The sequence below is a fragment of the Homalodisca vitripennis genome, chromosome 7 (genome assembly GCF_021130785.1).
Source record: "Homalodisca vitripennis isolate AUS2020 chromosome 7, UT_GWSS_2.1, whole genome shotgun sequence".
Lineage (NCBI taxonomy): Eukaryota > Metazoa > Arthropoda > Insecta > Hemiptera > Cicadellidae > Homalodisca > Homalodisca vitripennis.
Window position 1 is genome coordinate 130803582 of NC_060213.1, and position 14513 is coordinate 130818094.

General features: G+C 34.8%; 1 protein-coding gene across 4 annotated transcripts in view; it reads right to left on the reverse strand.

The window, feature by feature from the left end:
• The window catches only part of LOC124366345 (putative polypeptide N-acetylgalactosaminyltransferase 9), a 620588-nt gene that overhangs the window by 22152 nt on the left and 583923 nt on the right, over positions 1-14513 (reverse strand). For 3 of the 4 annotated variants that reach the window (XM_046822831.1, XM_046822829.1, XM_046822830.1), the window contains exons 4-5: positions 11368-11532; positions 6862-7010 (exon numbers count right to left, since the gene is read on the reverse strand). In XM_046822831.1, coding sequence (XP_046678787.1) covers positions 6862-7010; positions 11368-11532 — 314 coding nt within the window. The remainder of the gene's footprint in view (positions 1-6861; positions 7011-11367; positions 11533-14513) is intronic. The other variant, XM_046822832.1, reaches the window with a different exon arrangement.

Here is a 14513-nt window from a genome sequence, read left to right on the forward strand (position 1 = left end):
AGCTACAATGAGTGGAAGAATTGAGTTAACAGTGAAATAATTATACAAGTTAAAGAAAAACATTGAAAAGGTTGCATTTTTCACTAAGAAAAGAGGACATGTTGAAGGTGTAGTTTTTTAACATTAAGCACTTCAATGCAATACACAGGTTTGTTTAACGTACCAGGTTAAAGCAAAGTACTTATTACGTCAAGAAAAGGCAGTATACAAGAATCAATTTTCAACAATTTCCCCAATATTTGTACAAGAGTTCTAGCTCGATTTCAAGATTCAATATCCGAATTAACCCTCTCCCCCCTCCCCAATAGTTTTTTTTTATAGTTTAGCAAAGAGTTTTCTTTTGATTATAGCTATCACAGAAAAATTACAACTTAAGACAAAAATGTATTTAAATCATCTTTAAAGGAAAGGAGAACACCTACTTTCCTGAAATTTTTGTTATTGTTTTGAACTATGAAATTCTTACTCTGGTGAACACCAATTTCATAAATCTTATAATGTTAGTTACAGTTATCAGATATTATTGCTAAAGTTGTTTAAATTGTGTGTGTTGACTTTGTATAAATGCCAAACAAAAAAGTTAGGACCACTCTACATATATATTTACTTCAAATAAACAGTGTTTAGTATTTTCACAAAATTCACAAAATTACTAACAGTGCATCTAAATTAGATTTTATCATACTAAACAAAATGTATCAGTGCATCTAAATTGGATTTTATCATACTAAACAAAATGTATAAGTTCAGTCCACCCATAAAGATATCCTGTTGATAGAAGACAACTGTTTGTGGTATATTAAATTTTAAAATGTACATACAAATCAATGTGTATGTTGAGAAGTTTAAATACAAAAAAATATGTTATTTTAAATAATATTTATATTTTGAATAAAAAGAAAATATTTTTAACCTTTTCAGTGCCAGACTTTTTGGAACTATTGAGTATTTTTTCAGAGGTGCTATCAAATTAAACTGTGCTATTTTTAGCAATTCATATGAAAAAATATCATAATTTTGCTTTTTTACTGGCTGCATTCGAAAAACTTCTTAAAATAAAAAACCATACAATAAAACGATTTTGTTGATTAAAATTTTTTGGATTATCGTTCGTAAATACCAACAAAATCACACTCAGTAGAAGCAAGCACATTCAAATAATATTATTTCAAATCTACCAATTTTTATCTATTTATTTTCAAAAATAAAAATATTGCATTTTTTAATTAACACCACCCATACTGATTGGTTACTATTGTCACTGCTACTGATTAGTCAGTATGAAACATGTTTAACCAGAGAATGTTAATTTTTTAACGTCCGGTTATCCGAAAGTTGGCACTGAAAGGGTTAAATTAGAGCTAATAACTTGTTGGAATTAATCAGTATTTCAATGATGAAAATTAAATGGTGTATGAAAATTAAGAGATGCTATGACACATCAACACTCAATGATGTATGAAACTATAGGTGTTGAAAATCTCATGTAAACTTCTTTACATTTTACATTAACATGTGTTGAAATTGGTTTTATTTTATTACTGACGTTCTTATTTTGTAACGTTTTAGAATTATTTAACTTTATGAGCGTAAAAAAATAACTGTCTGAGAAATCCATACATCACGACAATCCAATTTTCCTTACGTTCAAAATGACATTGAATAGTCTGAAAAGTTGTAATTTTAATAGCGAAAAGGCAGCATTTCAGCAGTAATGAACTCTCCTGGACTATAGAATAGTGCAAATCAATGGCCACAATCCACAAAGTACCTCTCCCCGTGGAGGTGTGGGGGTGAGAGTGAGAGAGAGAGAGAGAGTGTGAGAGGGGAGGGGGGAATCAGCACAAACGCTGCTGAGATTAATCTGATCAGCGATACACTTTGTCAGGGCTTCTGAAAGCCCTCTGTTTGCTAACACAACAGCCCTTCCCACTGATTTCCCTTCGGTTCCTCCTCCAACGTTTCTGTTGTTTTATATCACACAAGTTCTTTTTCCATTCACTAACCAAACATGATTCCCAAAATCAATCTCCGAGTGCTGAAAATGAAAAGAAGAGGAACCTATACTCGGTAAGTTGTCTAAATTTGTCGGAACAAAATTACATTACTGTAGTTTATTATGTGAACCCAACGTAAAATATTATATGAAAACTGAATCAAGCTACATACGTAGGAAGTTTTTAAAAGCTCCATCAGTCTCTATAGAATTTAGCCCAAACAACCAATTTGAAAACTAAACTTAATAAGTCGCTGGCCAAACAGTGTTATTATAGTTTCGACGATCTACTGCTGTCCTGAAGGGTGGGATCCGTGCTGTCAAACAGTCCTGGGATAGAGTAATAGATTAGTTTCGAAAATTTTAAATAAATACCATATGTGCATTTTTATGAATTCTTAAGTTTTTAAACTCAGAATTTAATATTAAAATCTACAAGTCTTAGTTATTTGCTTAGGTAGTTATCAAGTAAAAAAAAGTTATTTTAAATAAAAACATCAAATCCAACAGTCAACTAGAGTACTTTTTACATTTTTCCAGAGAAGGTTTTCTTTTTAACATACTAAATGATTATTATTGAATTATATATAGTTTCATTCTAGTTTGAATTTCTCAGATAAAATAAGTGATAATGGGACTGTGTAGTAGTTATTGAATTTTAGTTTATCTAAATCCATTTGTTTCGGATCTACTAAGATTATTACTTTGTCTGTTTGAAAGAGAAAAGTTTCATTGTGGTACCATAAAATTGTAATAAGAGTTAAAAATAAACTTTTTGGCATTGATTTGTATTTGTATTTCTTTAATACGTTTATTTTATTGTACACTCAACGTTTTAGTGTTGTAATGTATTGCATAAATGTGTGTTTGTATTATTTTGAATAATACATTATTTTTATACTTGCGTTTATTAAGTTGGAACAGTTAAGATTTTTAAATATAAAGACCCATTAAGTGACACCTCATTTGAAGGTCTTTGATAAAAGAAGGAGAACAATGGAAACTAGAGCTTTCTATCTCAACCCAGTACAAAATGGCAGCTCAATGAAATAAATTAAGCCAAAACAAGAACATCCACATTCACAAGGTAACCTCAACAGACAACCACTTTCCCAACAATAAGGTCACATAGCTGTTCTTATGAATATTGTTATAACTGAAGACTTATTATCGAGTAGTGAAGTTTTACAACTTAAATTATAGTAATGAAACAGCCACACGTGCTTTAAAACACACAGTTGCAAAAAATTTTATTTTTATAATGTACTGTATAATTCTTGGTAAATTGTTTTTACATAAATACAAAAATTCAAACTACAATAATTAAAAATAACACAAAAATTTCCATATTGATCAATATGGAACAAATTGAAAATGCTTTTATTGTTTGGATCGTTGTGTGTTCAGTAATCAATAGACAATATATTTATTTTGTCACAGAGAAAACACAGTGTACTGAACTCTGATGATTGACAGATTAATTCTCAATGAAACAAAACAACCTTTTATTAAAAAAAAACGATTTGCAATTATATTTTATTTATGACTAAAGCGATAAATACTCCACTAAAGGATTATACTACGTCAACTGCAGCACAATTAAAAGCAGTAAAATTATAAAAGCGTTGAAACTGGAACAAGCGCAGTTAACATATTGTTCGTTTACGTAGGATGTACTTAATACATACCGGAACTGGACGAATTGTGAACGCTTCTGGTTCGTGCACTATACTAATTTGACTATATTGTATACTTACGTCGTCGGTAGGTGTTGTTCAGCTTGTAGTAAATTTTCTATGTGCAGAGTTTTGGTGCATGCATAATGAGTTAACATAATTGTGCAATGTGCAGTCAGTGGAAGTCTTTCTATAAGTGGATTTTCTTGAAACTTTACTCAAAGACATTATACTCACTACGAATTCGGAATATTGCAAAGTTTTCAGGTCAATTTCTCCGGTGATACAAAACCGATTTTCTAAGACGATAAAAACTGTCAAAGCCAGTCAGTCATCTGGCGCACAGAAAGCACAAAATGAGTTCAACACTACTGAACGTTGTGCCACAAAAGAAAGGAAACTTTGTAAATTTATGCATTACCTCCTTTGAGAAGCTGCAAACTTGTCACCCGGCAAAAAAGGCCGTACAATGAATTTCAATAGCAGCTTTATGACTGGGGAATTCTGAAGTTCTTCATTGAATTAGGAATTGAACGGCTTAATAAAGGAGCAAAGTTGCAGCATCAGAAATAGATTGGCGAGTCACTCGAAACTTTGCGATACTTCGGAACAAAGTTGGAGCCTCCGAGTGCTTATTTGTGTAGCGTCTTGGCTATCTGTTTCATTAGTCCTCCGGAGAAGAAATGCTAAACAGCTTTGTATTTTGCTTGCGAAAGTGGAATTTATTTGCAACTCTTAGGAACCTTCTGTTGCCGTAAGACAACGTATTTTATTCAAGGTATTTTCAAGCAAGCTTGGGGAATGAATTAGTAAACCTTTCTCGAAATACAAAATCTTTTAGAATAAAATTTGGAGCAAATAATTATCTCTCTTTGATGCAAGAACGTTGTCTAACAATAACAATGTAAAAAATAAAATTTAAATTGTCAATGATTAAGTATTAAAAATATGGCTTTAAAATGATTTATGTCATTTATTACAAGCTAAATACTAAACACTACCTAACAAACCTACTAATAAAATGTAAATAAAATCTCAAATAGTACATTATTATTTTAAAACATGTTATCTGTTTTCCAATCTGTGTACCTATCTGTAAATCAATTAATCCACAATAAATAGCCTAAAACTTTGTATTTTTTCAGATTTCCTACAGATTCACAATTCTTTTCAAGAAATTAAGGTTATGAAAATAAATATATTCCTAACGATGTATGCTAAAAAAAAAAAACACTTTTTTTGTCAAAAGTTTACCTTTCGAAAATGTTAATGCTTTCTCTAAAATAAGTAATTTTAACTTATTTTTTAGGTTACTTATATTAATTGACCTTAATTGATTGTAATTGACCTGACCTAAATTATTGTATATTTGAAAATAAAGAGTAATTAGATTTGATTTGACTATAATAAAACAACAGACAAAATTTGTCTGATTGTTTTCCATTGAGATTTAAGTTCCTTTCCATATAGTATGAATGTAAAAACTCAGCTAATATCGTTTAAGGTTCTTAGACCATTTTCCCCTGACCAAAGAAGGGAAATCTCGGCAAGGTCATCATAGAAATATCAGTTAACCGGATCTGTCCAAGAATATAGTCTGACAGGAAGTAAGCTTGGCCAGCTACTGCCACCTGGTGACCTGAAAGCGAGATACGACTGTCATAAAATTGGAGTCTCATGCAATCCCAACACTTCGTCTCCTCCCCCACATCATGAGGCAAAGTTTTATTTTCTTTTGTCTTTGAAAAAAAAAGAAATATTTTCAACAATTTACTCGAGCGTATTCCTTTTGTTCAACCTATAAAACTATGCAGATATTCACAAAAAAACCAAATTATTTTCAGTAATTTTTTAGCAATCCTTGCTTAGACTTTGAGCTTTCTGATAGACGATAAGATGTTTTAAATAATAATGCATTATTTTAGATTTTATTTACAAATTAGTTAGTACGGTTTCGTTGGGTAGTGTTTAGTATTTAGCTTGTAATAAATTACATAAATGTTGCTAATGATGAGTTTCCATCTCGTTTGTGTAGATATTTGAGAATTTAATTCATTTTTAAAGTACGAGTGCGCCAATGTGAATCAGGATTGGCAGACTAGCTGTACAGCCGTGTGCTCATATTGCATCAAATGTTTGGAAGGCGTTTACCATTGGTACGATCTGGCATCGTTATCACCTGTCAAGTGTTGATAATTTCCTTAATGTTTTAACATGTATTGTAGGTAAGATTCAAAGTCGATTTTGGCTTCACTACAGTAAAAGTGGTGCTAAAATATAGTACGAGATAACTTTTGTAAAAGCAATTATTTTGGTGACATCGACAGTTCTTTATTTACATTTTGTTATTGACGAAGGATCATTTAAAAGGATAACTTACCATCGTTTTATGTTACAAAAATATATAACACAACCTTTTGACGACTAAAATCCACCCTCTTTCTCAGGTGTCCAAATGATTCTAAAACTTGAATTGGAATATACACTAAAAATATCATCATTAACCTTAGAAGTTGTTGACACAAGAGGGAAGAGGGTAGATTATAATAGTCGAAACGTCATGGTTTATATTTTTGTAAGAAATCAAGACAGCAAATCATGATATCAACGTGATATCACAGAACTCGGTAACGAAAAATCTGGGCGTTATTACAGTCCACGCGATACTCTTTCTCGTCAAGTACGAAACCTTCCCAGGAAAACTAAGAAACCCAAATTTGTTATTTTCACCATAGTTGTGGGTGGAAACTAAAACTTTGCTGAACTAAATTATTTTACTAAGTAGTTTCCATTGAACGTTGTTAAGTGACAGAGATTTAAGGTAGAATTTTTAGAAGAAGGAAAACTATTTCACGGCTTCATGGGAAACAGCTAGAACAATGTTGACATTTGTGTGCCCTTCAATATGTGGAGGGATAATATTTTGCTGTTAATGACCCAATCGTAGTTTATTTCATTGACAATTTCTTCTTCCTTACTAATCCGACCGCTATAGACTTTAACTTCAGTATTAAAACTACATTTGCATGAAAAGCGGATTTTGCAGACGTTGCAGGACATAAAGGATACAAAGGTAGTCGTTTTCTAAGTCGGCTTCGGTATGGTCTGCGATAAAAGTGGGCGGTCCACATTCTAAACGACAAGACTTCCAGTGGCCGCGACTTTGATCGGGTGCTTCCAGCAAGATACCTGGAGGTTCCAGTCGAAGCCTCCGACGTTGACGCCCCCGGAGTCTCTCCAGTGGTACTCCAGCGTGGTGTCGTCTATGACGTCGATCACGGGGCAGACGACCGTGGTGGAGTCCTGGGCGATTCGGTCCAACAGAGGTTCTAGCCAGCCTGGGGCACGTTACAGCACACATACAGCAGAGGCGGTGAGTCGGGGAGAGTGGGGGTGAGTGGAGGTGAGTGGGGGTACGGGATTGAGGGTCATGTTGATAATAATACTACAGGACGATACCAAAATCTTTAGTTTTGAACGATTGTAGGAAAGGAATCTTTTAAATATATGGCCAATTTTTGGGGAACCCGATACCACCACCCTCTAAACCATAATTTTGAAATAGTCACTCTTCCCTGTGTGTACTCATTGGAAAGGGTAAACGAGAAACAGTCTTTTGGCAGTTGATAGTTAGTATTGTCTAGTATCTGCGTTTAATGTTTATTTTAGGTCAACAATTCACTGGAAAATAATGAATGAATACAAATCCCATATAAATATTTTGATACAAATAAATATCGCTTTAAGCACTGTTAAAACACAAATATACCACAAAATCCTCATTAATATTGTTATCTCCGTCAGAAATATGAAAATCAAGGTTTCAAGTGTCGAAGGTTCACTTTCTCGATGGTGCTTATGGCGATAAATATTACCCATAGCCTACATAGTTTATTTTTTACAGGTGTTTTTAGGTGTACCTCGTGTTTTAAAATCTTACATAGAAATGTTGACCTCAGATTTTTATGAAATAAATAAGGATAAATACATCTGACCTGTTCAAAAACTTTTACTTTGTGATCCCTTATCTATGAATGATGTCTCACACAGAGGGTTACACATAACTAAAAACCCATTCATTAAAAAATTAACCAAATTTAGTTATTTTGCCTTCTTACAATAACACCCAATCACCTCCCCAAGAAAGTAACCAGAAAAAATTGTGGGAGGGGGTCAAGACAACTCCTATTGACAGAAAGTAACGCCCCAATTTTTTCATTAAAAAGTTCTTGACCCGTTTCTATGTTGAAAACGATCTTTCAGTAGTACATGTCAGTATTATTGTATTATTTAGACAATAATAATAGTTTTACTAAAAAAGTAATTGAAAAGAATTGAAAATTTAGGGGGTCCGGACCTCTTGCACTCCCCGCTGGCTACGTCCTTGCACCTCCCCTGCAGCGTGGTAGGAGCGGTACGGTGGAGGAGGAGGGGAACAGCGAATAGAAGGGATGTGGTTAGTTACAACACAACACAACCAAGGCGGACAGAAAACACAACAAGGTAACTGAACAGGACAAAGCGAACATTGATAAAAGCAACAAATAGAAGGAAAAGAATATATGATACGAGTGGACAAAAGGACAAAACTAAACAATACGTATTGTGGGAAGGACAAAATTACAGAAATGGTAAATACTATATACATGATTACAACAGTACTATGAAAATACGACTAACCAATGAGGGAATAGTACTTAACTAATTTAATCAACTTTATGTAATAACACAACACAAAACACTTTCACTACCATGATCAAATAAAGCAACGAAAAAGAATGATTAAAAATGAACAAAACTACCTTGTTAATAAGAAAATAATAATTTCTGGAGTGCGTAAAATACCCCAACAAGGGACCAATGAGCCACCCTTAGAAGGAAAATGAATAAGAACGTAATTTTTTTGAGAAAAATAAATAGGACTAGTATTTATTAAATATCTCCCACCCCGACCCCATCCCAAGAAACCACTAATAAACGAAATTTTAATTTAATTACGTATCAATATAAAATTTAAAAATGATTTATTACTGTGTATTAAGCGATAAAATATATCGGCCTCGCAAACTTAAAATGAAACAAAACTAATGAATACAATAAATTGTAAAAAATCTTCACATTCACATTTTAAAGTTTTCTATTTTTTTAATACAACGTTTACGGCTGGCTTTTGCATTGAGGTAAAGTCGAGAATGGTTCTCTCAGAATTGTAAAAATGTTCCCGCGAGCACGAGAATCACTCTGGCCGCGCGAGGCGGCCGCGCAGGAGCGCGCGCGAACAGTGAAATGAATTCTTGCACGCGTTCAATTAAGGCGCTCATAAAAATCGGCCAAGGAGAAAATACATCACCGTAATCTAAACCGGCTGAGATTTACGCACCGGCGGGACAGGACGGGCGGCTAGCTGGCAAGCGGGGGTAGAGGTGCCATTCATCATGGCTTCCATCTGGCGGCATCCGCGCAGTTTATAATGTTAATGGCCCGGGTAACCGGAGAATATTGCAATTTTAACACGGGAAATTTTTCATGGCCCGCGTAATCTGGGGTTGGGGTCGCAGCGAGGGAGTCTGGGGTCGAACTGCCACATACTCCCCATAAATTCCCCGCCGCCTCGCCGAGGTCCTGTAATAATAATGCACCTTTTGATCATCTGACACCCCCCACCACCCCTTCGTCTTTATTGTTTCAAGGAGTTGTTGACCGCTTGGGAACGCAATTATTACGAGACTTCCGGAGATACAATTATGCAATCGTGTTCAGCGATTTCTGGATCAATTAAATAGCCCTGTAGGCGCACTGAAATACAATTCAATTAAAAAAAAATCAGAAATCGATTTTTTTTATGTTCAATATGCCAGTTTAGTGGAGCGCTCTAAGCGGGAAGACGCGATCAGGGATAGGCGAATTGCTTTTGTTTCGGTACGCCGAAATCACAAATAGAAATTGCAAACGTTCTGAATCTGCCTAATTTGTTGACCCCTTACAAATATATCGATGCCGTTTAATTAACTAAACGTTTATCTACGCAGGTACTGTTTTGAATTTTTTTATTTCGGTACAAATTAAGCTACAGGTTAGGTGTACAGTTTTCAAGTTAAGGGTATTTTCAACGTTTGATCAAATAAAAACAAGAATTTATATAAAAAAGATAAAATCAATGTGGAAAGCTATATTAGACTACTTTTCTCAGCTACTAGTTAAAAATTAAATACGTTAAAAGCACAAGAAATAAATTGTAAAATTACACTTTGAATGTCTTAAACTTATATGTTATTGTTTGGAACATATTTTAATATATATATTTTTAAAATTTAAAAAAAACATGGAACCAATAGTGTAATATCTTTACTTATAAACTCACTTCAACTGTTTGGATATTATAAATGTTGGATATTATAAATGATCTTTAATATTGACATCTCTTAGATTTTACTTCCACATTATATTAATACATACATGCTGATGTCAAAGTTTGGTTGAAAACCCTTAGTATTCATAAATTCATAATAGTTTTTTGAGATAAAATCTAATAAAATATACAAATAAACACACACACTCACAAATTCATTAGACGTAAGTAGGCTATTTAATATGCTTATTTAGCCAAGAAATGAAGTAACATATGATGTACGAGGAAACAATGTAAAATTTAAAGTTACACAACATTACACTGCACTTTAATTAACTATATAATTTTATTAAAAATGTTATATATTTAAAAAGACCTTATGCCAATTGGCAGTTTCTACGGGGATGCATGACCTTTAGGGTCGGTTTTTATCTTCACTTTAGTCCCATAAGAACAGTATTAAACCTCTAGTACTTTTATACCCTTATTTTAAATCGTAACGTAATGGGAGATGATTCATTTTTTAAATACAATTAATATGAATCCAATCGCTATTTTTTTGTTTTTTTTTTATATTTTACATGCTATTCATATTTTTTAAACTCTAGAATTAAAAAAATTAATAAATTATAAACTTTAGAAGGAAAAAAAAAAAAAAAAAAAAAAAAAAAAAAAAAAACACGTTTGGACACCATTAGTATTTATATATTTTTATTAGTTATTCAGAAAGAAATTTCAAAATGTTGTGTTACTAATTTATAATTCATTTAAATTGTAACGTGACTGCTTTGGCAACTGTATGTTTTAAGATTTTTTAAACTTTAGAACCAAAAAACCAATAAATTGTACACTTTGGAAGAAAAAAGTAAAAAAAAAAAAAAAAAAAAAAAAAAAACACATGTTTGGACACATCAATTTAGCTCATTAATATTCATACATATTTATTGGTTATTCAGAAAGAAATTTCAAAATGTTGTGTTATTAGTGACTGCTTTGGCAACTTTATGTTTTGGGTACCAAAGTTTTCTTATCTGGACTTGTGCTAGTTTTTATATTTTATACACGACTTGTGTCGATGCTTGTGTAAGCTTTCTTATTCTTATTCATCGTTTAAATATTCAAAAACTTTACTTTACAAAACTTCTCTTAACGCTACGATGAAATGTTAGGCCATAACACTGCAAGAGGTTTAACATTGTTCTTATGGAGAAACAATCAAAGTAGTTTGACTACAACCTGCTTCCCTTAAGGACTGCCAATTGAACAAATGATGTAAATCGAGTCGTGGCGGGACATTTAACACTAGGATGAAATGATGCTTGGCTCAGCAGTCAGGTGACACTTACCCTCAGCACACTCGCAGTGGGAGTCCAGGTAGGTAAGTACTGGAGCCGTGGCGTGCTTGGCGCCTATCAGCCGAGCGCGGATCAGCCCTTCTCGCTTGGCAGCGCGCACGATCTTCACCTTGGGGTACATGGCCATGTACTCCTCCAGCTGTCTCTTCAGGTGAGCTGCAACATCGTGTCAGGCTCAGTGACGTAGCCAGGGCAACATCTAGTGGGTTCACATGTGGGGGAGGGGGAGATTGGGAAACATCTTAGAAAAGCCTGGTGGAATTTGAAACATTCTGAGAATATGTTAGGGTCATAAAATTATTGCCTTCGGCTGAATCACCAGTAACAGAGCACAAAAAGAGAATTTTAAAATGGTCATATACTCCTCCAGCTGTCTATTCAGGTAAGCTGCAACATTGTATCAGGCAGCATCTAGTGGGTTCACACGTGGAGGGAGGAGGAGGAATCGGGAACAAAATTAATAATTCTAATTCGTGATGCAAAATGGTGGAATTTGAAGCATTCTGAGTATATGTTAAGGTCATACACTTATTGGTACTGGTCAAAATTGCTATCGCCACAGTCAGGATATGAACGTGCACTATCTCTAACTAAAATCTAAATTCAAATGTGACAATGTGTTTATTCATATGTTCCACGATTCCACTTGCATATGAATATAGAACAAAACCCACTTCATAACAATCTTTGAAATCATCATAACCAACAGAAAAAAATGAAAATCCAATTAGATTTTCCTTGACGGACATTTTAATAACTCTCCCATTTATTAAATGCAATAAGTGCTGCATTTATATCCTAATCTATTCAGCTGACATGCCAATTTGCAAATGTTTTGTAGGTAGGATTTGTTGTCAAATAGATTGCATAAAGAGTACTCTGATGATGGAAAGTTATTTTTTCCAATTTCAGTTATCCATGCGGATTACAAGGGAGGTTCACAATTCCTTCTAACTTTAAACAAAATTTTCAAGGAAGCGAATAGAACACGCAGAAAACAGGATTTTTCCAGACATTTACCATCGTTCAGTGATACAATCAGTAACAATACGTTTCGAGATCTGTAATCTGATCTCTTCTTCAGGTAACAAACTAACCCAACACATAATTACAAACTAGATTAAAATAAACAATTAACATAACGTTCAAATAAACAAACAACAAAATAAACCTTGTTTCTGCCGTGAAGATCGCAATTTGCTATTGGCTTCTGGTCAGTCGTAGGTGGTTGGTCGACGAATGCAGACGTATTGTGACCTGTATTCTGTAGATTAGTTTTAATAATTAGTGTTATGTTTAGTTTTTATTAAGTACGCGTTTTAGAGTTAGTGAAGTTGACACACAACATGACTTTGGCGTGTACAACGCTCTAGTATGATTTGTTTATTTTAATTTAGTTTGTAATTATGTGTCCGGTTCGTTATTTACCCGAATAAGTTATCAGATTGCAGATCTCGAAACGTAGTGTTACTGATTTTTTCGTATCACTGAACGATGGTAAACGTCCCGAAAAATCTTATTTCCTTCACAATCCTACTATCGTCAAAAATCAACCTCAAACAAAGCACGCAGAAAACATGTTCCTGGTAAAACCGTGACCCCGAGACGTCGAGTGCTGTGACACATCCAGTAACACCTTGCCACTCGAGTTAGAGTGACAAAGCGCGACACTCGAGTGGGAGGCGACAATCCCCGCTTACCATACAATGGCGGATTGTTGGTGTCAATTGCTCAATTTGCGGTCAGAGGACAGACAGTTAGTGCGGTCGTGGCGGCAATGACAGGGCCCAGGAGAATTCGGCGGGTATCGACCTCCAGTGGGATCTTCGAGGAAGGAGCGGTGTCTGGGCGGATCTCTATGAGGAGCTCTAGCGTGTACAAGGCGGCCTCGGGAATATGGTTGACGATTTGGCGAAATCCTCTTTGTAAGACACTCCAGAAACGAGTTGATACAAAGACGAATGGTGAATGAATTATTATTATTATTATTATTTTTTTTTGTATTTGTCCTCCCACGAATCATGCGGCCATCACGTAAATGATCCTTAGTCTCCAATTTATATATATATATATATATATATATATATATATATATATATATATATATATATATATATATATATATTGGCTTTGTACATGACCATGGTATAAAATTCCACAGTGCATTCTGACAACATTATAATCTTGTAAATTCCGCTTTGTATTTTGAGAGAAGATAAGCGTATACGCTTTTATTTTGAATTTTGGATTCATAACCATCGTGTAAACTCACACTTTGCATTATGAATATTCATTTCAGTGGCCTTCGGTCGTAACAATTAGGTGAATATAAATAAGCAATACAGCATATTCAGGATTTAGATTTTAAATTACATACGACACGAACGAATATTATGAAGAACATAAATAAAAGAAGGCACTCTATTCATATATTTTATTACTTGTTGTGTGGGTGAGGGGAAGCGGACCCTCGGAAGATGCGACTGTACAGATATGACGCTACAAAACAGGTTGGATAATGTCCTTCGCAATTAGTCTTTGATGTGGCTAACGAAGTAGAGTATAACGATTGAATTGACAGGAACAATTGAGTCTTTAAACGCAGACCCAATAAAAGTCTGCTTCAGTAGCGCCCCAATCGTTAAAAGCGTTACGCAACGAAATTGTTAAATTGACTACTCGCGTTTCCCGCCCGACAATTCCATCTCCAGTTAACAATCGCGTTTGAACCGTGATCATCGAAGTCGACTGTCAATATTATCGAAGTGTCCAGGCGGAGTGCGCTCGCCTGTCAAAGTTCTCGAAGTGTCCAGGCGGAGTGCGCTCGCCTGTCAACGTTCTCGAAGTGTCCAGGCGGAGTGCGCTCGCCTGTCAACGTTCTCAAAGTGTCCAAGCGGAGTGCGCTCGCCTGTCAACGTTCTCGAAGTGTCCAAGCGGAGGGCGACTCGCCTGTCAACGTTCTCGAAGTGTCCAGGCGGAGGGCGACTCGCCTGTCACAGTTCACGAAGTGTCCATGCGGAGTGCGACTCGCCTGTCAACGTTCTCGAAGTGTCCAAGCGGAGGGCGACTCGCCTGTCAACGTTCTCGAAGTGTCCAAGCGGAGGGCGACTCGCCTGTCAACGTTCTCGAAGTGTCCA